This window comes from Medicago sativa, chromosome 4 (assembly GCF_051527215.1).
Source record: "Medicago sativa cultivar Bolivia chromosome 4, Bolivia_mono, whole genome shotgun sequence".
In the NCBI taxonomy this organism is placed as follows: domain Eukaryota; kingdom Viridiplantae; phylum Streptophyta; class Magnoliopsida; order Fabales; family Fabaceae; genus Medicago; species Medicago sativa.
Window position 1 is genome coordinate 75,070,334 of NC_140752.1, and position 26,043 is coordinate 75,096,376.

Here is a 26,043-nt window from a genome sequence, read left to right on the forward strand (position 1 = left end):
CACCAATTAAAAACAATCAAGAAATCTATCTTGATCGCCGATTAACGATTCCAATGTCATTCATGTTGACTATGTTTATGAAGGGATAGTTTGTTAGATCGACTTACCTATCAGATTCAAGTTCCTACTTCCTTCTTACTCTATTAAGCTAATATTCAACAGTCTGATTGATTATATTTGTTTCCGTTTGTGACATAGACTCGTTTCAGTCGTCGGACAAGCGTACTTCCTAATTGACTAGGTTTCTGAAGGGATAGTTTGTCAGATCGACTTACCAATCAGATTCCGATCTGAAAAATTCCAGTTTCTACTTCCTTCTTACTCTATTAAAGTCATATTCAATGGTCTGATTGATTATATTTGTTTCCGTTTGTCAGCTAGACTTTTTTCAGTCGTCGGACAAACGTACTTCCCAGTTGACTAGGATTCTGAAGGGATAGTTTGTCAGATCGACTTACCAATCAGATACCGATCTGAAAAATTCCAGTTCCTAATTCCTTCTTACTATATTAAGGTCATAGTTCAACGATCTGATTGATTATATTTGTTTTTGTTTGTCACCTAGACTCTTTGGGTCCGTTTTAATATCATATCATAAGGGTTATGAATAGGAAAAATAAAATCTAAATTATAGCATAACATGATAACGAGAATCCCAAAAGGAGGTTTTGATTTGAACACCAATGTAAAATCAACCACAAACAACAAACCCTCTCTAACCTCAAAGCCCTACGATAACATATCATTGGACAGATGCGGCAGGTACCAAAGACAAAATGGGTCAAAGACTATGTGTGTGTTTGGTTTGGCGGCGGCGAGAATTGATTTTGATAGAATTGAGTTTGAGAGAATTGATTTTGATTAAAAGTGAGTTGAATGTGAATTGATTTATGTTTGGATACACTTACTTAAAAGTGATTATTATGAATTGATGTTGTTTGGATATTTTGAATCAAAATTGATTTTGAATGTGTAATGACCAAATTATCATTTAATTGTATTTAAAACTAAATATCTCATTCTTATTTTAGATGACTATTTGAATTTATCTAAAATCATAGATGAGTTTTTTTATTTTCATTGGATCACAAATTTATTATAAAATAATATCAATTTATAAAACCGTATGCATTAGATTTTTGTTCATTAATATGAGTTTAGTTTCATATTTTGTTTTAAAGAATATGGGTTTAATCTATTATCTAATTATGAAACTTAATGTCTACCAAAAATACAATCTTATCCTTTCTTAATTTTTTGACACGTCATCAAAATTATATCATTTTTGGTCTTTTGCTTTAACTTTCCCCTATAATTTCTTTCCTGAAAACAAATTAAACCAAACTCAGTTGATAAAAACACTAACTTAATCTTTTTTTAAACAACACACTTAATCTTAATCTCAATCAAAACAAGTTTTCCTATAATTCAACTTCTAAATATCTAAAGAGTTAAAAAAAATTACAATCTTCTATTCTCTAATCATGAAAATTTGTACGAAAAAAAAATTATGAAACATAATATCTACCAAAAATACAGTATTGCCCCTTCTTACTTTTTTGACATGTTTCGAAATTATATCCTTTTGTGTCTTTTGCTTCAACTTCCCCCAATTTTTTTCTCTTAAAATCAAATTAAAACAAACTCACTCGATAAAACACACTAACTTCATCCTTTTTAAAGAACAAACAAACTTAATCTTAATCCTAATTAAAACAAATTTTCCTACAATTCAACTTTTAAATATATAAACAATTAAAAAATATTACAGAATATTTATTACAAGGCATATACCTACTTTTCAAAAAATTACACATTTGCAAGATTGCTTCTTTTCTAAATATAATTTGTCTTTGTTTTTTCTTTGTCTTTGTTTTTTCTCTATCTTTTTTTTAGTCAAAAGAAAAATTATATTAAATAAAAAAGAAATGGATAAAGAGTCTGAGGACATTAGACCTGACTCAGGTACAACAAAAAATGGGGATATAACATAATAAATCAGACCAAGTGGATCGACCTAAATCTATCATAACAAAAATTCACTAAACAAATTTAGAATCAAATTTAAGTGCCAACTGCTGCCTAAACAAATAAGCATGCATAAAAGCTCTTTCGAGCTTGAAAAACCAGAGTGTAGATAAACAAGACACATTGAAACCAGCAGATCTCAACATATTTAGAAACAACAAGGAATCAAAGAAGTCGGGTCACCATGTCATATTATAAATTTTTTTTTTGCTGTAGATTATTAATTATTATATCTTTTAGAAAGATGACTATAAAAAACACTGAAAACATGATAAATTAGTCACTAAATAATATTGTTGTACAATTCATACACGAGACTCATAACGACATCTTTATCAATAATGAAATCTTTACTATATTAAATATTTCTACATATTTTTAGTTTACCTTTCATAATATTTAAAAACAACTACTTCAATGATTTTATAATAGGAAAATTACACTAACCTTTCTGAAGGTCTTCTTAAATAACACAAACACCTGCTCTGTTTTATACCTAAACACTAATCTCCCTTTTTTTATTTTATCAAATTGACAAGCACTTCTCTTATAATATAACACGGTTTAAAATTTGTTAATTCCATTTATTTTGAGCAATTAACTTCTTCATACGAGTATGAACTCATTTAATTTTCGCCCATTTTTCTTTCCATTTTTCACTTAGCTGTTTTTTCTCAACTCATTGTTACTCAGTCAAGGTGGTTTAATTTTTAAACTTTAATGTAATAAAACGGATATATCGAAGATTATTTCCTTTTTATTGATCAACCATAATGTCCATCCACCAAAATTCTTCTCATTTCTATATTCTCTTTTGATCTATTCAGTAATTGCCGATGTTTGATTCTATTTGGTGGTAAAAATAAATGTTGTTATTGTTTCTCCATTGTGAGAAAATAAAAACCCCTCATTTAACTTAAATGTGAAAAGAGAAAACAGATACAAACAAACCAAGAAAAAAAAACCTCATTTAACTTAATTGTGAAAAGAAAAAACAGATATAAACAAACAAAAATGACTAAAATTAAATCGTATATTTACAAAGTTATTGAAATGAATAAAATGAAGGGAGATTGATGTGTTTGGAAAATGAGAAGGGATGCTTGTGTTATTTAAGAAAATCTTAAGGGAAGTCAAAGTAATTTGCCCTTTTATCATTAACGTCGACTTTATCATTAGTTTTCTTCTTCTTATATTCTCAATTCATATAGCATTGCAATGCGCTTTGATGCATAGCCCACCACTTCGACCGTGCTTAGCACGGGTTTGTTGCTAGTTTCGTTTAAATGTCATACAATTAACAAATGTTTAAATGTCGAATAATTAACAAAAAAATTTTGTTAAAAAAATTGTTTTTTTTGTGCTTAAGTTATGAGCTTGTTTAATAAAGGAAAACAAACGGGTTGTGGATTGGAGCGCAATAACTCTTCTTCTCTACCCTAGGGGTTTCAGCCGCCGTTTGAAGCTATGAAGGGGAGAGAAAGAAAAATTCAGAATTTCAAAATGATTCCAGAACAGGTAAAATTGATAAATAACATAGATTCCTCCTCTTCTTTGTTTATTTGCAAATCTGAGAAATTATGAAACATCAGCAATGAAGAAAAAAATGTTTATGTGTAGAAATTGGAAAAGAACTTATGGATAATTTGGTAAATATACATGTTACTGAAAAGTTGAATCAATTACTTGCGTTTGCTTTGCAGTAGAAGCTTGAAATTGTGGCTTCAATCTGAATTGCGTTTTGAAATTAAAATTAAAACAAACAAAAATATAAAAATAAATAAAGGAGGAATTGAAATTGGAAGTGTTGTTATAGAAATGTATTTAACTGTAATGTTTTTTGTTATTATGTAATTTCATTTTTTTTTTTATTTTCTGGTTGATGATGAATAAGTTGATGGAGATATAATGAAAAAGATGAAGAACATAGGAAGATGTTGATTTAATAAAAATATGGAAGAGAGAAAATATGGATAAATAAAGAAAGGGAAATAAAGAGGAGAGAGAATTGATACTATAAGAAAAATCATGTGTAGATGATGTACCACAATAACATAGAGACCAAGTAAATCTAACCGTTAAGATCATAAAAGAAACTTGTCTATGGTGGAACTTATGGAGTCAGTGGTCCATATTAGAATTTGTTCTACATGTGACGTGTCATCACTTGAAATCTGATTGGTTGAATTAAACGACTGCACCGAAAAAGTCAATTGCCCGACTTCTTCATAGAAGCTCCCTAAATATTACTACTAGAAAAGATCTTAAGATTGAATCTTTATCGGCAAGTGAGCACAAAATCTACTTAGAGAAGAACGAACAAATTAGATCAAGGGTCCTTTATAATCAATGACACACATATTGATTGCGGTACATACAAAAAGTGGCTCATATAAAGCAAAATAAATCAACCAAAAAGTTGATAAGAAAATAGAAATAGAAGAGGATGTTAGTCCTTCCGATCCCATTCATAAAAAAAAAAAAAAAAAATTAGGTTCATTGAATACCTAATGTGTTCAGTCTATATTATCGATCAAATACATTAGATATTTAAATCCACCTAAAAATTAGTTTTTTGCTTATAAATATAACCGGATAAAATACACTCTTAAAAGATAACACGGATGCGAATTCATCGTAAGCTTAGTGATTGTAATTTGGGGATAGATAGTCCAAAAGTTCACCAATATTTTATTTTATTTTTTTGGTCAAGTAACCTAGCGGTTAGAGAAATTCACCTTAAAGGTGAATATGTAGGGTGTTTGGAGTTCGAACCCCGACCCTTGTATATAATATGCATTATCCATTATCAAGTGAGTTAAACTCACAAGAACAAACCAATATCTTAACTGAGACAAATATATATATATATATATATATATATATATATATATATATATATATATATATATATATATAGGGTTATGATATAAGACACCTTTTATGAAGGTGTCTTTTATCAAGTTACTCTATGAGCATTTGCGAAAAGACACCAACTTACTTTTATGAAGGTGTCTTTTAGCAAAGTTATAACTAAAAACTAAAAAGTGAAAATCACACCTTAAGGTGTGACTTGTTAAAAGACACCACCAAAGGGTGGCTTGTAACAAAACCCATATATATATATAATATTTGGGGGGTGGGGGAAAATATATATTAGTAGTCCTTTTAATTTAAAGTAAATATTATGATAGTTATATTACTATCCGTTATATATTCAGATACCGGTATGGAAAATAAAGATACAGAACCTCACTTCAAAAGTCACGTACAGTGCATCATAATTACTACTTAATTGTACAACCATATGCTACACATTTATCCTCTATATATAACGTCGCTCTCCTAGATGTTTTCTATCATTGAACAATTTATTAGTTGTGTCTTACACTATCTTTTATTTGACTACCTTTGTACGATAAATCTCCCAAAACATTCACTGATTGGTTTTGTTCTATAGTCTAGAGTTTGAAAAATGGGTAGGTCACCTTGTTGTGAGAAAGTTGGATTGAAGAAAGGACCATGGACTCCTGAGGAAGACCAAAAACTCATAGCTTATATTGAAGAATTTGGTCATGGAAGCTGGCGTGCATTGCCTGCCAAAGCTGGTTGGTATTTAATATATTTTTCTTCAAGATATGCATATGATAATATATGTTTTGTGTATAGTTTTTTTTTTTTTAACAAGTTTATTTACATTTTTTATAAAAAGGGCTTCAAAGATGTGGAAAGAGCTGCAGACTAAGATGGACTAACTACCTCCGACCAGACATAAAAAGAGGAAAGTTTAGTTTGCAGGAAGAGCAAACTATTATTCAACTTCATGCCCTTCTTGGAAACAGGTAAATACACCCTTTACCTTTTCCAGTAGCAGACCACATATAAATGATTGCTTACTACTAGTACTCTCCCTAACTTGGGAAGTTTTTTTTTAGGAGTCCTAACTTGGAAAGTTGACCACTATGGTAGTATATGTAGCTTTTATATATGGATATATGTTGCAACAACCAACATGCTGTTTATAGTCTCTCAAAAGAGTCTTAACTTCGAACAAAAAGTCCTAGTTTCAATATTTCATCAAAAATCTAAATTTAAGTTTAGAGAATTAAATTATTTCTCTCTCTTAAGATCCAGTAAATTTCTTTCGTTTGGAAAGATAAACACACAAAAATTGAAAAAATAACAATTAATAGTGGTAAAACGCACTTAGTGGTGGGATATATTATCTATTTTTTGTGTATATCTTTCTAAATGACATTAGATATAATCAATATTTTGTATCTATAATAACTTTTTATAATAAAAAAGGACATGTTTCTCTTAGGAGGCAGTGCTACATGTCCGTTCAAGGTCTTGACGTATTTGGTTCTTAAGTTTTGCATTTGATATAACTCATCCTTACACATTCAACTTATAAAATGAATATGATGTCATTTTTTATTACTCTTTTCAAGTACTATTACTTTTTTTTAGTGGCTTAAATTTTTCCATTAATAACTGTAGCAGTGAGGACTACAGTATAGGAGTACAATTTAACTAACACCGTATATGATTACATAGTGATGTGTAGATGATTTGAGTATGTTTTTGTTATGATTGATTATGTGCACACAGATGGTCAGCCATAGCAGCTCAACTTCCAAGAAGAACAGACAATGAAATCAAGAACTACTGGAACACACACCTCAAGAAAAGACTAACAAGAATGGGAATAGACCCTACAACTCACAAACCAAAACAGGATCATTCACCTGGAAGTTCCACTTCTCAGTACACCAAAGACTCAGCTAACCTCAGTCACATGGCTCAATGGGAAAGTGCTCGTTTGGAAGCAGAAGCAAGACTTGTTAGAGAAACCAATAAACTGAAAGTTCAAAGACAACTTGAGTTTGAATCCTCAAAACCACAGCCACCTGCAAGACTTTTCCTCAACAAAATCACACCACTCATTCAACCTTCACTTCCACCTTGTCTTGATATCCTCAAAGCAATGCAAAGTTCATGGTCTAAACCAACAACATCAACAACCAAAGATGACTCAAACAATAACAACAACAAAATGCATAGTATGTATGCTATGATGTTATCCAATGATGATCTTGAATCTCCAACATCCACTTTGAACTTCCCTGGAACAACCTTGCTTCCTTTACCTCTTTCTGTTCCTCTTCCAGTTTCTGCTCCTATGACAAACAATAATATTGAACCATTCAATCAAAGTTTACTTCCTTTAACCAACAACACCAATGATGATGATGAGATATGGAAACAATTCAATTTAACTAAGCATAACACAGAAGGTGGTCATGGTCATGATAACAATAACACTATGTTGAACTTTCAGCAAGATGATGATATTATGGCGGCTGTGGAAGCATTTAGAGCAAGCGGAGGATTTGATAATAATATCAATACACCTCCTATTTCAACAAATGTTCTTCAAGTTCTTGAGGGTGGTGATCAAGATGGAAGCATAATGTGTAACGTGAATCTCGAGGAGAATAAGCATTATTGGAATAGCATACTTGGTTTGGTTAATGAATCTGATGATATGAACATGGTCCTATAATAATGAAGCTATAGATCATAGGTAGAGCTAGCTAGCTATAGTAGCTGTTAGGCTATAGGGAGTACTTAATTAGGATAGTTCAATGAGTTGATAATAATGCAATGTCGGCTTCATTTGGACCAAAAAACACTTCTTAGTTGTTACCTTAGCTTCTTCTTTGTAGTTGTTGTTTTAGGAAAGAAAAAATAATGTTGTTTGATTAGTATTTATGATCAATTTGAATAGTTTAGAGAAAAATGTATCATGTATCCTATCATAAATTTTAAAGATCACTTCTATATAGGATGGAGTGCGTTATCCCTACTAATTAATTAATATGTTCCATATCAATAATTATATTGGTATTTCTTTCTAATTAACTCTATCAAAGAGTTCTTAAAACAAGATCAAAATAAGTCTCCTTAAACTTAAGGAAAATGATATATTGAGCCAAAAAAATACGTGAACTCATCCTAAGCCCATGCATTCTGGCTTTCAAGTGTTTTAATTGGCTAACCATTTAACCCACCCAGCATTTGTTCCGGCCAGAAAAAACTTTAAGTGGTTAAACTTATTTCGCTATGCAATCATGAGACAATTGCTAGCAATGCATAGCACTCCTCTAAACTTAAACAAAAGATTCATATATAGTCAATTAGGTTCTCTACATATTTGTTATGTTTGTGGTCAATCATGTTAAAGAGTCTCACCTCGGATAAAATAAGACATGAACATGTCTTATGCCCAATCTTCATCTCACAAGTCGGATTTGTGAGGTTGTGATGGGCCCAAACACAATTTCTAAGATGGTATCAGTCTCTCCAAGATCTATTGGCCACCTACTATTAGGTTTCCACTATCGGGTCACCCACCATTTATGTCCACAAATCAAATCCAATAGAGCTGGTCGTGAAGAGGTGTGTTAAAGAGTCCCACATTGGATACAATAAGGCATGAACATATGTTTATAAGTGAGGGCATCTTCACCTCACAAGCCGATTTTGTGAGGTTGTGTTAGGGCTAAACACGATTTCTAAGAAATCTCTAAGAAATCATTTTAGATAATAAAAAATATAAACCTTAGCGTTGTATCTATAATCGGACTATCAATTCTCTTATTTTTTTTAGGCTTAATACATCCCCAAGTCCCTTAACTTATTTTTTTTTCTCACTTCAGTCCCTTAACTATTAAATGTGTCAATTTGGTCCTGTAAGTCCTCTTCCGTTTACTTAGTTGGTCCAATTTTATTAATTTTAAATCCCTACCGTTGGATCAAGGAAGTTCATCATATCTTACCGTGTACCACCAACACCTAAGTATCTGAAATTTAATTTTTAAAAATAATATAAATCCATTTATATTAAAAATAAAAAATTCTAAAAAATCTAAAAAATTGGAAAACGACTATTATACCCCTTCCTTCTTCTTCTTCCTTCTTCTTCCTTCTTCCTTCTCTTCATCCACCACCAGCATCTTCTTCGTCCCTCTCCTCTTATTCACCATTTCCGTCCTGTCCTTCAACAACTCCACCGCATCCCATCCTTCCCTTCCAACCCCAAACGCAACAAACCTCGCCACAAAACAAATCCAACGCAACAAATCCAACAAACCTTTTCCTTCTGGTGTTTGTGAGACAGATTCAATGGTCTCCACCGAATAGCAACCTCAGATAGATTCCTATCCTTCTAGCTCTCATGTTTCGAGTTGGATTGCACAGCAGGACCATTATTAGAAGGCTTCAACACCACTTTCGGCAACTGGGTTTTGTTCTCTGGACCATTTTCATCATACAAGCAGCCCTATTGCTGCGAAAAACAGCCCTATCAGGATGCGTTTTGGGTGAGAAGACGGCGATTCAGTTAACGCCGGCGATATCCTGTCGACTTGATTCTGATGGTGCGGCGGCGTTTCTTTCGGATGTGAGGAGGATAACTCCTGCGTTGGTGGTTTTCGTTGATAGTGACGGATGGACGGAGGCTGCGGCGGCGTTTCGTCGTGGTAACAATGTCTTCTCAACCCATTAATCCCTAAATCCAATTTTCCTTTTTTAGTTCATTGTTTTTGAAATCATAGGAATTTGTTTTAAAAAAATTGAATCAAATGAAGTTGAGGTTGTGTTTGTTTTAAAATGATTTTGATTTTAAGTGATACTGTGATTTCTGGGTTCTTGAAGATGAAGGGATTATGTTTCTAGTTTTTGCAATAAATATTGATTATTTTATGGGTTTTTTTTGGTGTTGTTTAAATTTTTGTACTGGGTTTAATGGCTATAAGTGAATGAAGATGGTGTTTGAGAAGAAGAAGAGTAGAAAATGCCGTGAAAGAATTTTTTCCAAAATTTTTTAGAATTTTTTTTTATTTTTGAAAATTAATTTTCCAATTTTTTAGATTTTTTTTATTTTTGAAAATTAATTTTCCAATTTTTTCAAAATTTTTAGATTTTTTTATTTCTAAATTAATATAAATGGATTTATATTATTTTCAAAAATTAAATTTCAGATACTTAGGTGTTGGTGGTACACGGTAAGATATGATGAACTTCCTTGATCCAACGGGAGGGATTTAAAATTAATAAAATTGGACCAACTAAGTATACGGAAGAGGACTTACAGGACCAAATTGACACATTTAATAGTTAAGGGACTGAAGTGAGAAGAAAACATAAGTTAAAGGACCTGGGGATGTATTAAGCCTTTTTTTTAAAAGAAAAGAAAAAGTGCATCTATAATGAGAAAGTACAGAACAGAACCCTCCACTTTATAAAAGAAATAAATTGGTGTCTTAAAAAAATAGAAATAAAAAGGACACTGCCCATGTATTTATCCTTGTATTTGTGTGTATATTTAAACATATCCACTATTTTTTAGAGGAGAGGTCATACATAGTCACTATATTAATGGTTCTTGTGAGTTTAATTCAGTTGTTACATACGTTGTATGATAGATACTGGAGTTTGAACCTTGAACACCCCATTTATTAACTTTAAAATGTGTATTTTTAGCTACTAAGTTACTTGGAAAATAAATTGTATATTAGTTACTTTTTCACTATAATAATTGTCTTACCGTGAAAAAAAATATAGTATTGTAAAATAATTGTTATTTTTTATATTCAATGTGATCTTAATTATTATTATTTTTTTCCTCCTTCAAAAAATTATTTTTTTATTATACTCTCTAATTAATATTTTATATATATTTCTCTCGATTTATTTTATTTCACTTTACATATATAAAGATGATGCATATCAATTTTTAAAAAAGATGATTCGGTAAAAATGTACTGTCTTTCTTTTATTTATAGTATTTTCTTTAAGTTATGTATAATAAAACAAACAAACGTGTAGGACAAAAGGAGTACATTGTTGAAATTTTATGAAACTTAACAAAGTTTGGTAGAATCTTTTAGTGATTGCGTACTGTACTGTCACTGCCAAATTAAGAAGTTGCATTAAATAGAAATTAAAGATATCAGCCGGTAGGGCATATATCTACTCTTTGTACAATGCTTGATTTGGATGGCCTGGATTTTTATTGCTCGAGGGTTAAAATCCAACGCTATTGGTGTCTTGGTTAAAATTATATTCATATATTTATTTTTTGGAATTGAATGAGGTATCCTTACAACTGCAAAGATTAAACGTTTGTTAAAAAAAAAAATTAATCTTTTAAATTGGATAGGACCATAGTAAATGACAAAATTTTCCCTTAAAAAAATTTAACATTGTTGCATTCTTTAAGCTGAATTAGAACACAAGATATTTGATTAAAATGAAAGAGATCATTCACCATCTCATCTAAGTCTAAAAGGGAGAGTGCTTGTTTGAAAGCAAAAGCAAGTACTTGTTAGAGAAACCAACAAAATAAAAAAAGTTCAAAGACAACTTGAATTTGAATCCTCCAAACCACAACCACCTGGAAGACTTTTCCTCAACAAAATCACACCACTCATTTAACCTTCACTTCCACCTTCTCTTGGATATCCGAAAAAGCATGGCAAAGTTTATTGTCCAAACTGATTTAGGAGCGTTTCCTCATTATTTTATTATTTTAACCTAATTTTAGTAATTTTCCGTTTTTGTTTCAGTTTGTTGTTTTCGGCACATTAGGGTTTTGTTATTTCCCTATTTAATCTTAACATTTGTGGCCTAAGAGGCCGCTTTTATTCATTCAATAATATTTTATAGAGTTTTCTCAATTTATGGTGGATTCCATAACCTTATTTTCACAAGTTTGTCGCTTGCAAACTTGTTCTTTTTCAATCTAGGTTTAGCGCTTGTTAGCCTACGTTTCCATTCTGCGTTAGTTGGTATCAGAGCAGGTTTCTCCTGTTCTTTTCCTAACATGATCAACCATATGAGATCAACCGGTGACGAAAATCGCAACTTTAATTGCAGTCATTAAAGCTATGTCAAATGATATGGCGGCGTTGACAACTAAGGTTAACGACGACATCAACAACGCCAACAACAACAACATAAACAATCTGAACATGGGAGGAGGACCAATTCCAGGTATTAAGGTTCGTAATAACAATCATATTTACAGAAAATCATAACATACCCGAATCTGATTTGGAATACTATGAGTGTGGATATTACAAAAAAAAACTGAAGGATGATTACTACAAGTTTAAAATCTCTAATTTGATATATCGTTCTCCGTTTTGTTACAACAAAGATTACTCATTGACCGACCTTTTGAGACATGCTTCTAGAATGGCAGGTAACTCGTATAAGACGGTTAAAGATATTGTTGAACATTTTGTTTTGATAATGTATTATATTAAAAGGTATCTTAATATTAAGTCGATGAAACATTTAGCATCATCAATAATGACAAAACTGAAATAAATGATGGATCTGCAGTTGGAAAGGTTGTAGGCGTAAATGAGGAAAGTGTCAAAAAGTTATATTCTGATTTAGTGGGAGATTAACTTCCTTCAATTTCATGTGTTTTGGATGAAAAGAAAGATTCTGTTTCATGTGTTTTGGATGAAAAGAAAGATTCTGAATTGCCGATAGATTAATGTAATGACGCTGGGCTCTATATGAAGCCAATCCAAAATTTCATTAAAATATTTATAAAGGCTAATACCAAGCAAACAACCGAGGATTCAAAGATTTATCATAATGTTGACATCATGCTTTGTCTATGTCATCTTCAAGAAGTTTTGAAGGAAAAAAACACAATATTGTGTCATGTTCAAGGCAATGCGTTGGAAAAAAAACTATAGCTTGGCAACCAAAATAGAGGAGGCAATTAAAAAGAATGAAAATTTGGAGGCTATGAAAAAAGAAAGTGTCTGAATGGATGTAGCCAGGTTGGAATATTCAATGTCTCACACTTATTGGGTTACTTGTGTTTCTTATGTTGGATTAATTTATGGTGTTGGAAGGCATGAGATCATGTATGTGTGGGATATTCGCGGTGGAAGAGCACCTACTACATTCCTTCAATTGCATAAAGACAACTACTATATTTTCCAAAATAAATCGTCTTTGCATTTCACTCAATAGGATTCAGGAGGGTGGTCTCTTGTTCATTGGAGGAGTCGACATGAATGAGAAGCTTTTTATCCGAATGAGAACTCGGGGTTGAATTCTTCAGAAGTGGAGGAGACTCATATAGGAGAGTTTCCTTAATATTTTATTATTTTAGTCGAATTTTAGTAATTTTCTGTTTTTGTTTTAGTTTGTAATTTTCAGCCCATTAGGGTTTTGTTATCTCCCTGCTTAAGTTTAACAGTTGTAATCTAAGAGACAACTTTTATTCATTTGATAATATTTTAAAGAGTTTTCACAAATTTGTCGCTTACAAACTTGCTCTTTTTCAATCTAGGTTTAGCGCTTGCTAGCCTACGGTTCCGTTCTACGTTACAAACCAACAACAACAACAAAATGCATAGCATGATGTTATCCAATGATGAAAATCTTGAATCTCCTACATCCACTTGGAACTTCCCGGGAACAACCCTGCTTCCTCTTCCTGTTTCTGTTCCTCTTCCTGTTTCTGTCCCTATGACAAACAATAATATTGAACCATTCAATCAAAGTTTACTTCCTTTAACCAATAGCACCAATATAATGATGATGATGATGAGATATAGAAACAATTCAATTTAACTAAGCATAACACAGAAGCTGGTTATGAACTCATGATCATGATAACAATAACACTATGTTGAACTTTCAACAAGATTGATGATGATAGGCGACTGTGGAAGCATTTAGATCGTGTGGTGGATTTGATAATAATATTAATACACCTCCTATTTCAACAAATATTCTTCAAGTTATTGAGGGTAGTGATCACGAAAAATTGGATGGACAAGCATACTATTGGAATGGCATTATTGGAATAGCATACTATTGGAATAGCATACTATTGGTTTGGTTAATTAATCTTAGGGAAATGTTAACCAGTGCCCCCGGGGCACTGGTTAAGGAAGCATGTATAGTAATATTGCATTGGAACTTGTGAAGTCAACTCTTTAAAGATTTAAAAAGTGTTATTTTTAAACTAAAACTTTCTTTTTTTGGTTCCTTAACCAGTGCTCCGGGGGCACCGGTTAACACAACCCTTAATCTTATGATATGAACATTTTTCTATAATGAAGCTATAGATCATAGGTAGAGCTAGCTAGCTATAGTAGCTGTTTGCAATTGGATAGAGGGAGTACTTAATAAGAATAGTTCAATGAGTTGATAATAATGCAAAGATCATAGGTAGAGCTAGCTAGCTATAGTAGCTGTTTGCAATTGGCTATAGGGAGTACTTAATAAGCATAGTTCAATGAGTTGAGTAACATATAATGCAATGTCGACTTCATTTTGACAAAAAAAAAAAACTTCTTGGTTGTTACCTTAGCCTCTTCTTTGCGGTTGTTGTTTTAGGAAAGAAAAAATAATGTTGTTTAATTACTAGTATTAATGATCAATTTGTATAGTTCAGTGAAAAATCTATCTTATCACAAATCAGTTTAAAGGTTATATATAGGATGAAGTATATCATCCCTACTATTTAACATGTTACATATTAATAATTATATTGATATTTCCGGCTAATAAACATTATCAAACTGTTCACAAGTTCTAACTCATATATATATATATATATGGGTTATGATAGAAGACACCTTTTATGAAGGTGTCTTTTATCAAGTTACTCTATGAGCATTTGCGAAAAGACACCAACTTACTTTTAGGAAGGTGTCTTTTATCAAAGTTATAACTAAAAAGTGAAAATCACACCTTAAGGTGTGACTTGATAAAAGACACCACCAAAGGGTGGCTTGTAACATAACCCTATATATACACACACACACATATAGGGGTTTGCTACAATAGACCCACTCATTTTTATGAAGGTCTATTTTAGCAACCAACACCTTTTCATTTGGACCAAAAACCCAATTTTTATTTTTTTGAAAAGATCAAAACTCAAGGATACAATTGTAATTCACATCTGATCATTAATGTTTTTTTCTCTTTTTTTTTTTTGTTCTTCGACTCTCTCTCTCCTCTCCTAGTTTCATTGTTCTTTGTAAATTGAGATCAATTTCATGAAGAAGGTGCTTAATCAATAATGATCTTTCAAAACATTAACAGTACAGTATATACAATCTCTTTCTTCTTTGTTCTTCCCCATCCCTTCTTGGTTAATCAATTTCAACCAAACAACCTAATATTGAACTACCACAACAATGGGAGCGAATCTAAAATTCTTCAAGGAGGAACAGATCTTGAGAAAAAAATTCAAACAACAACAACAGGTGACAGAATCTGTTGAATCCGAATTCACCAAAGTCAATCCCTCTCAAATCCAGAAAATTGCAAGAAACCACAACAACATTTGGCCGGGAAATCGAATCTCAGTTCCTTCGACGTTGCACTTTCAGAATTAGAGAAAATATGGATGCTAGCTTCAAAAGTGAATAGTGAATAATCACTTTTGCTAAGAAGATGGAATGGAAGAAGAATGAAAAAGAGGGAAGTGAAAGAGAGAGGATCAGAGTGAGAGGAGAGAGACGCAGAAAAAAAATGAATTAAGAAAAAAAACATTAATGTTCAAACCTGAATTACAATTGTATCCTTGAGTTTTAATATTTTCAAAAAAATAAAAATTGGGTTTTTGGTCCAAAAGAAAAGGTGTTGGTTGCTAAAATAGACCTTCATGAAAATGAGTGGGTCTATTGTAGCAAATATATATATATATATATATATATATATATATATATATATATATATATATGTTTTGCTAGAAGACACCTTTTATGAAGGTGTCTTTTAGCAAGTTATTCTATGAGCATTTGTTAAAAGACGTAAGAATTTTTCTTTCGTATGCATAGATAGAGTTTAAAAGAGTGCTTATATTATCCTTCATGAAGTAAATATTATCCTTCATGAAGTCAATATTTAATTTAACCTTTTTTATGAAGGCAGAAAACCATTATATAAAAACTGAAACTCAAGCAAATGTACAAGGACGAACGCCCTTGGGCAGAGTATAAGGTATACATGAGACATCCTCACAAAAGATAAGACAAAGAACGATATAAAGAAAATATAAAGAAAAACTAAACGGAGCAAAACACCTGGCATCTAACTACCGCCACCACCAAAAAGCACAACATCAACACCTGAGAGCACCACAAAGACCCCAGACACTTCTCCAAACAGGAACATGCCCTAGAACACTAGAGAGCAACGAACAACACCCAAAGGGGCGGCCGAGAACTAGGAGCCAAACAACACAAAACCCACCAGGCCCTTCAACATCGATACCATGCATCGAAGACTAACATGATTAACACATGACAGGATTGGCCTTCAACCCAAACAATGAGCAATGACTAGCAGGGTTCTTACATTACATCCACAAGGAAGGTTTGACCCTATCCACAAAATCCTCAACAGAAACAAGACCCCCCCCCCCCCCCCCCCCCCTCCCTTCCCCAAAAAAAAATTAATAATAATAATAATAATAATAATAATAATAATAACAACAACAACAACAATAAATTATATCATTGGAAGAGCTCCCAATAGTACACATGACAACATGCCACATAAGAATCAAACATAATCTCCCCTTTCTACCACTCTCTAGATTCGAAAAATAAAAGAAAAATTATGATCGTTCATATGGGGCACGCAGTGCCACTGTAACTAGTTGAAAATCCCATTTCAAATTGGGAGGCTTTTGTCACACAACAAAAATATATGAGACATTGATTCCCTACAACCAACACAGAAATTACACCCTGAATCCTATCGAGAAATCACTTTGCGCCTAAGAAGGTTGTCCCTGTTATGGATCTTATTCTAAAGAAGTTGCCATGAAAACACGATCACTTTTGATGGAACACAAGAGTTCCAAACCAAAGACAACGCCTTCACAAGATCGGTAGGAATGACCTACTCCTCAACCACTCTTTTAGCATGAGCCTCATATACAGACTTAACCAAGAAGTCTCCCTTTCCATCATGTTTCCACCACCAAACATTTTGTCTCTCCGGTGACCCTATTTGAGTAAGCATTGCATGAAGTCGATTTAGGAAGTCGTGTATAAGTCCAACACTCACCAAGTCGATCAATTCGACTGAGAGATGTATACTTTCTCTATCCATGAAACCATCAACTACAAGAAGGGAATGTCAATTGGAACTTTCAAGGCAGATATGGAGACAGGGTGGTGTGATTGTGAGAAATTTCAGCCTTTACATACGCCTTGTTCCCATGTCATTTCCGTGTGTTCTACCTTTCATCATGACTACCAAACCCTTGTATCAGTCATGTACGAAAATGAGAGTGTGTACACCATCTACAATACAAGGTTCGAAGAAGTTCACGACATAAGTTATTGGACCCAGGTGTTTTATCTTGGTTTTCGGGTGTCAAACATTGATTACGTTTGAACCGTTTTAACCGGTGATATCTCATTTTTTCTTGGGAAGGGAAAAAATAAGCAAAACCCTTGAGAATCGAGGTCCGGGAGTTGTTTTCGCTACGGGAAGGTGTTAGGCACCCATAACGACTATAGTATCCTATAGGAACCGTCTTTAATTTCTACGTGCGCGCTCTATTTTTAAATGCTATCTTGAAAAGTGATATTAAGCCTAAGAGTTTTCTAAGTGAAGAATTGGAGGGAGAAGAATGTGTTTGAATTTTTATTTTATTTGAATTGAAGGAATTTTGATTCCTGGCCTACGTACCCTTTTAAGGGATCAAATCCACCGTAGTTCTCTTCCAAAAAATGTTTTTTGTTTTTGTTGGTTGATTTTAAGTTTGAAAATTGGAATTTGAAGAATGGAGATTGAGAGGCCTTAAAGGCATGAGATTTAAGAAAAAGTGGGGTTTGATTTGTTATTTTGAAAAAAAGGCTAAGTATGATTAAAATTCATTAAAATTTGATTAAGAAAATAAAAGAGAAAATCAATGGGATTTTGGGCCCCAAGGTTTATTATGAAAATGACTTGAGTGAAGTTGGTTCATATTTTTTTGGAAAATTGATTTTTCTAAGTGTAAATCCTAAGCATTCATCTAAACATTCAATCCTAAACATGCATATCCTAGCCATACATCTAAGGCTACCTATGTGATGTGTGTGCATGTGTCGGTGCTTGTGTCGGTGTACATTATTAGAGTCCATAGTCCTTTACACATGACCTAGATACATTCTATGATCTTGCAAGAATTAAAATTGCATAAAAGTAAAATACACCTCCCTAAGTTTTTCCACATGCTACATCTTGGCAAGAATTAAATTGCAAGAAAAATAGAGGTGAATATGAGATGAGAGGAGCTTATGGAATGCATGAAACATGAAATGAAAGTGGTTAGTGGCATAAGGTGTAATGGCATGAAAATTATAAGCAAAAGAAATACTAAAAAAAACTTGACAAAAAGTAATGAAATTCTTAACCTAAAAGTGGCAAAATACACTTAAAATTTACCATGACATCAAGACAAATAGGTGACCTATAATCCTCATATCATGACAATTTTCTAAAGGTTTTATTACAATTAATGATATGAAAATTATAAGAACACATTCAAGTCAAAATTCATGATATATCTAGGCATATTTGCATCATTTATTCACAAACATAACTTGCAAACCAAGCAATTAAACCCAATTCACACACATGCAACAAAAAACACATACAAACAGTAGCTAAAACTTCACAAAATCATATGGTATAGGTAACAAACTTTCATCAAAAAATTGGAACTAAAATCAAGCAATTGTCACAAATTTTTTAATACCAAATATCACAAAATAACAAGAAAATTATCACATTATCTTTTATCAATTTTTTTAATATGCAAAATCATCACAAAAATACCACAAAATTATCAAGACATGTGTGTGAATTTTTTTAGAAGTTTTAAGAATTTTTAGACACAAAAACATAGGAAACTTCACAAATTTTAACAAATATGGTAAAGAATTAACAAGAAAATACTACATATTTTTTAATCCAGTTTCAACACATAACATCATCACAAAAACATCAAGAAAGTGATCAAGAACCCATAGAAAATTTTTAGTAATTTTTATCAAAGTTTTTGGACAGACAGGGGCGCAATTAGCAAGAAAACAAGTGCATATGGAAAAAAGAACCAAAAAAACGAAAAGAACAACCCAGGCCCAAAGGGAAAATGGATCCTGGACTATCCAAACGTATCAGGGACGTTGGATTGATCCAGGATCCCCAAACCCTAGATCAAACGGTCACAAATACGCAGCACACCATAAGGTGGTTCAGGCACATGGAAGCAAGGCATCTGGATCATACACGTGGCGAACCAAAGATCCAACGATGTGGATTGAGAAAAGGAATGAACCAAACTGAACCAGACCGGTTCATGTGTTTATATAAACACAAGACAACCGGTCCAGTTCATTTCCTTCTTCCCTTTCTCTCACTACAACGTTTTAGAGAGAGATGCTCTGCAATCTCTCTCTTCATCTTCTCTGATGAACACAACGGCGGAGGTGTGGTGGTTCGCCGACGGCGCCACCACACCTGAACATTTTTGAAACTTTTTTACATCATTGTGTTCATCTGAGTCTCCTCTTTATGATTCTGGAACTAGTTTCTTGAAACGAGGCTTAAATTCGAACAGATCTACGTTCGAATCTTACGTTCTAGGGTTTCGAAAAAAATTTCTAATCTTCTTGGAACTAAACCCTAACTTGACCTATTTTCTGTGCTGATGACGAATTTGGACTCTGATTTGAAAAATAAACGGTGAACCTTCGTGATTTTACATTTTAGGGTTTCGTTTCAAACTTTTTCGAATCTTTTCGAAGTTTTCACTTCGATTCACCGTTTGTTTTCAATTTTAAGCCTTCGATGATGATTTAAAGCGAAAAACGAGAAGGTTTTGTATGTTTACCTGATTTTGATTTGGAGATTCGAACAAAAGATCCACGCAAGCTTCTGGTAAGTCTTGAACTGAAAATAAATCAGTTATTCTCTTCTCTTTCTTCTTCACTGGTTCAGAACTTGCTTCGATTCTCTCTTCTTCTCACTCTTGATGCTTTGTTTCTGTGATCGTTCAGGTTTGTCACTTAGGTGATGAACTTGAGCTTCGAATTGCAGAAGCAAGAGTTCGATGATGAAGATTCTTCAATGAATCTCTGAGAACTGCTTTGAATTCATTGCAATTGATAGAAATTTTTGTTACTGGGAAAGTTAGGGTTTGTGTGTTCTTCTGTGTTCTTGAGTTTTCTGGGATTTTTGATCGTAACAGAATAGAGAGAGAAAATGATGATCTGTTTCTGTGATTTTGATGTGTTGGCGCAATCTCTATGGGATTGTGATGATTGGGACCTTTTATAGCTTGACATGTGTATCTGTGAGCAAATAAGGGTTTGCCACGTATTCTGGACCTTAACTGATTCTGGACTTGGAATTTTGGACCTGGGGCCTTTCTGCAAATTGTGAAAATTTAAGGGACTGACCTGCAAAAATAAAAAAAAGACTAGAAAAATAACCTGGACAAAAAAGGACCATTCTGCAATTATTAAAATTTTTGGGGACTGAAATGCAATTGACCAAAAAAGAACTAAAAGATAAAAGTTTGACTTGGAGGACCAAAATGCAAATTAAAAAAAAAATTAAAGAAGAAAAGAAAGAAAAATGACTAAAGTGCAAAAACTTAATAAAAAATTGAATTTAAAAAATGTAATTTGGAATAAACGTAAAGTGAAACCAATAAAAGACACAAAATGGACTAAAACGAACCAACTACTTAAATGAGGTACTTTAAAGTAACCTCTCTCTGCCAAAATTTCATGTGAAATGACCAAAATGCCCCTAGGGACTAAAACGACTCAAAATGACTCAGATGCAATTTTTAAAGTGGTTTTTTAACAGAGAATCAAGGCAAGAGTTTATGCAAGTGAAATTAAAAGACTCAGAGACAATTTTTAGAAATTAAACAGAGTCTTGACATATGAAAAGACTAAAATGCCCCTAGGGGCTAAACTGACTCAAAATGACTTCAAATGCAATTTTTAAAATGGATTTTGACATGAAATTGAAGCAGGACTTATTCAAACCAACTGAAAAGACTCAAACAACAATTTTTCCTTTTTTAAAGGACTAAACTGAGTTTGGATACAGGAAATGACTAAAATACCCTTTTTCATGAATTTTGCAAATAATATTGAAATAAGATGCAGAGAAAGATGCAATTGATCAGAGACATATCAAATGACTAAAAATGCAAGAAGGATGTTTTTTGGATGACTTGGAATGCAAGAAAACATGGACAAATACACAGTTGAAAAAGATTTGTAAAGCTAAATTGAGAGATAAAGCAGAGTGAAATGTTAGTGTAAGCAATAACAAATTTGGCAAATTTTCAAGAATAATAGACATATACCAAAGGTGAAAGAGAATTTGAACAAGTATTTTTAGGTCCAAAATTAGGGTATAACACCAGGTCCCAAGATTTTCCATAATCCGGCCATACGAAGACTAAATAAAGGTTGACCAAACAGTACTCACATTATGATTGAAATGGACCTTGTGAAAAAAAACATCGAGTGAATGTGGGATGTGTTCGTTGACCGTTCATATTTGCGAGAATTGTACTCGTGCTAATCACTAGTGGTTAATTTTCATATTGTTGTATTTTATTATAAATTATCGTTTTATAATTATTATTAATTTTTAACATGTCTCTTTATTATTAATTTGTAGTATGTCAATTAATATATTATTATTTGAGGCAAAATAAATGTGAAATGTAATTTTATTGAAATAAAACATAATACAATATTAAAACAATTGTCAGATAAAAATACATTAACTTAGATAACCTTGTACACCAGTGTTAGTCTCGAGAAGTTTAAATTCATTTATATTGTTCCATTGTCGTTGCTATCTTCCAACAAGATGAAAGGCTCCCCATTAAAAAAAAAAGATCACCGGTCAATGCAAGTAGGATCACGAGCTATGTAAAAAAAGTTTGAGCACTTTCTTGAACCCTAATAATGACTTTCTTGAAGTTATATACATTTCAAATGGTTTTCTTATATGATCAAATTGAACCATGGTTTTTAGACATGATGAAAAAAAATGATATGAGATAAATATATTGGTGAGTTGGAAAAATTGTTATTTATAATGAAAGGAGAAGATGTTTATTTATATTGGTGTAAATAATATATTTTAGTATTTTTTATTATATTCTTTTTTCAGGATAATAGTTAAAAAAATATATAACTCAGCCACCGTCATTGGCGAGTTTTAAAAAAAATAAATTGAAGATGTCAGATATACGTTAATAAAAAGTTGGCAAACAAATGTGTCTCGCCGATGACAGTGGGGAGCCAGCTAATGTTGACCCAAAACTAGATCATTTTGATCATTATTTTTTAAAATGGGGTAGTTTTATCATATACTTTTTTTGACGTGTAGGGTATTAAAAAAAGAAATTCATATTTCTACATATTCATTATATTATCTACCCTTTATTTATTTTCTTAAAAAAGAGTTTTACTGTTTATCGTGGTTATTCGATTTGAATGATTAATCTCTTCTGTTGCACTTAAACAAACTTAAAGAATTAGTCTCTACAGTTAAGTGTAGTGAATATTTTTTTTTTTTGAGAGGTATCTCTTTCTTTTTTAAATATAAGTATGCATGTGAAACTCTCAAGTAGTTAGATTAGTTAATTTGGGACATTATTGAAAGGTATCTCCTTCATTCATACATCTTTTTTAAATATAAGTATACATGTTATTGAAAGGTATCTCCTTCATTCATACATCTTTTTTAAATATAAGTATACATGTTAAATTGCCAAGTAGGTAGATTAGTTAATTTGGGACAAAATGAATACCTCTCTAATGAATATCACTTGTACTACTCTAAGTTTATTATAATTCATTTTTTATTTTTTACGATTGGTTTGGACCAGATTTTGGCCCATACAACGGTCAAATTCACACAGGTAGATAAACTAGTTACCCTGCATGAAGCGTGTTTAGGGAAAGTCACATGTGCGCCCTACTATCTTGGTTGATACTAATCGTTCAATTGATCTTTAACCGACTCCCATATTCTTCGTCGGGTTTTAGGAAGTAGATACAACGAGCTCGTCAATATAAGTATTTTTACACGCTTCATTTATGATCGCATTTGTACACGCTTTTCTCACAGTTCTATCTCGAGTTCACATACTGACATGTGCATCAGAGTAATTACCTATTTTGCAGGTTTCTTCCACACCATCGAATGACATTCTCCGTTGCATTGAAGCTCTTCATCCGTCGTACCAAATCGTCATGAACATGAGCTTTGGGATCACGTTATCCTAGTTATGTTCTCGGACATATCAACAATGGATATCAATGTTTGATAAAGATAATTTGGTAAAAGTATTATATATTTTTTCATTTAAGTCTTGTTTTTTTGGTTACCATAATATTGGTACAATGTTTTTAGCACTGCATAGACTAATCTTTATCAAAGAACTCGTGAGATATACAATGTGTGTTCTTTCATATCAACAACAAAAAATCTATACACAAAATCATATATTTAAGGATCTCAAGTTCCTTACCGTTTAGATCAATCTATTGTCCGTATTTATAGTTTTTTTAAAGGAGTATTTTCTTAAGTTTTTTTTGGTGATGAGTCTTTTCTTAAGCTAATGTCGGTGAAAGAGACCGTACAAAAAGAGTATATTGCTGAAATCTCTTATTACTTAAAGTTAACTCGTAAGCACTATTTTGCCCTAGATTTACCCTAATTTCTCTGCTTAATTTTACTATATTAACCCTATCGCTTCTATCATCTCTTCTTACTTACTAAAGCTTGTCAGGTCAAGCTAACCCTAACCCTAACCCTAAAGCTAGCATTTTCCCGCTCATTCTAACGCATTTATGTTGATGCTTGACCTCCTCACCTTTAATACACGCCATAAAGTCATTTCATTATAGGTTGTAGTAACTGCCATTTATAACACGATTGCATATTATTTTAATTTTTGAAATTGAATAACACACGATTGCTGTATTAATTGCCATCCCAAATTAGACCCGTGAATTACGTACAAAATTGTATAATGGAAATAAAATAAGACACAATCAATTTAATATTGATTAGCATTAAAACCACACGGTTGAAAATTTCTTTTAAAAACAAAAGAGGCCACACGGTTGCATATTAAAAAAAAACAGCACCTTTTGCATATTAAAAGAAAACCACACGGTTTGGATAATGGAGATTGTATAATGGAAATAAAATAAGACACAATCAATTGTATATTGATTAGCATTAAAACCACACGGTTGAAAATTTCTTATAAAAACAAAAGAGGCCACACGGTTGCATATAAAAAATAACAGCACCTTTTGCATATTAAAAGAAAACCACGCGGTTTGCATAATGGAAATAAAATAACACACAATCAATTGTACATTAACTAGCATTATTGTATAATGGAAATAAAATAACACACAATCAATTGTATATTAACTAGCATTAAAACCACATGGTTGAAAATTTCTTTAAAAAAAAAGGGAGGTCAACCGGTTGCATATAAAAAAAACAGCACCTTTTGCCTATTAAAAGAAACCCTCACGGTTTGCATAATGGAAATAAAATAACACTCAATCAATTGTACATTAACTAGCATTATTGTATAATGGAAATAAAATAACACACAATCAATTGTATATTAACTAGCATTAAAACCACATGGTTGAAAATTTCTTAAAAAAAAAAGGAGGCCACACGGTTGCATATAAAAAAATACAGAACCTTTTGCATATTAAAAGAAAACCACACGATTTGCATAATGGAAATAAAATAACACTCAATCAATTGTACATTAACTAGAATTAAAACCACACGGTTGAAATTTTCTTTAAAAAAAAAGGCCACACTGTTGCATATTAAACGAAAAAAACAGCACCGTTTGCAAGTTAAAAAAAAACCACACGGTTTGCATATTAAAATCAGCCTCCTTTCTCCTTCCATTATTCTATTGTTGATTCCAATTGAGGGTCGTGGTATTGAAACTCTGCTGTCCTATCACTGCTTGACAGGTGCTACGGTTATTTTTTCTCACAAATACGAAGTGTTTTAATATCATTTCCTATTTTTTAAACCTTTATGATGTTGCAGGTCTTTTGCTCAAAAATCCAGTTTCATCCTTTGAAAGTGTTGTCAACAAGTATTGTGTGACGTTTAGGACGTACATAGTCGAGTATGATGTTGAAGAGGTGAAGATGATTTTGTCTGACATGTTTCATTTTATTTTGTTATCTGTAATGGTTCTAATCGTTTTTTTTTTGTTGCATCAGGGGGTTGTTATGCTACCGAACATGTTCACGAACGACTTTAGGGACCAAGTTCAACGATTTGCGACTTTGATTGATGCAAAGAGCAATCAGTTTGAGGTGTTGGTTGAAAGACTTGATGGGTCTGTATTTTTCTCCAAGGGATGGAAATCCTTGCGTGATTTTTATGGGATCAGCTTGGGTGCTTGAGTTTCTATTATATTTGTGGATCAAATGAAGTTCGTGATTAAACTGAAAGATAGGTTTGGCAAAGTGATTAAGCCTCCCGTATTTGATCCTCCTATGCATTTTATGATTGACAAAACAAATGTCCAGACAACTTTTGATCCTAATCTCCCCCCTTTCACTCCTTTGAATTCTTATCATCACGATGTCAACAACTTTCAGATAGAGTGCGTGAAGAAGTTAACTGAATTTGATGTATCCAAGGGTTTTTTGGTATGGAAAATGTTTGTTGTGAGAATATTTATATTTACCAACGCCTGTCTTTTTTTGTTAGGTTGTTGACATGTTGATTTATTTTCTGTGTTAGGTGATGATTTATGAAGGAGAAGTTGCGCAGGTGATGGATATCGGAACTACTTCTATCAAGTTGGTGATGATTGCGGAAATGGCTGGGATTGCGTGTTGATTT

General features: G+C 32.3%; 2 protein-coding genes across 2 annotated transcripts; both read left to right on the forward strand.

Moving 5' to 3' along the window:
* Window positions 1-5,379: 5,379 nt before the first annotated feature.
* Window positions 5,380-7,879, forward strand: LOC146931879 (transcription factor MYB106-like). The gene is made up of 3 exons (XM_085703454.1): window positions 5,380-5,636; window positions 5,741-5,870; window positions 6,643-7,879. Exons 1-3 carry the CDS (start codon window positions 5,504-5,506, stop codon window positions 7,595-7,597), a joined length of 1,218 nt encoding a protein of 405 aa, XP_085559580.1. The 5' UTR covers window positions 5,380-5,503; the 3' UTR covers window positions 7,598-7,879.
* Window positions 7,880-11,984: 4,105 nt separating this feature from the next.
* On the forward strand, window positions 11,985-26,040 carry LOC146931880 (uncharacterized). Its single transcript, XM_085707705.1, has 5 exons — window positions 11,985-12,090; window positions 25,234-25,331; window positions 25,413-25,535; window positions 25,629-25,847; window positions 25,942-26,040. Exons 1-5 carry the CDS (start codon window positions 11,985-11,987, stop codon window positions 26,038-26,040), a joined length of 645 nt encoding a protein of 214 aa, XP_085563831.1.
* Window positions 26,041-26,043: the final 3 nt, after the last annotated feature.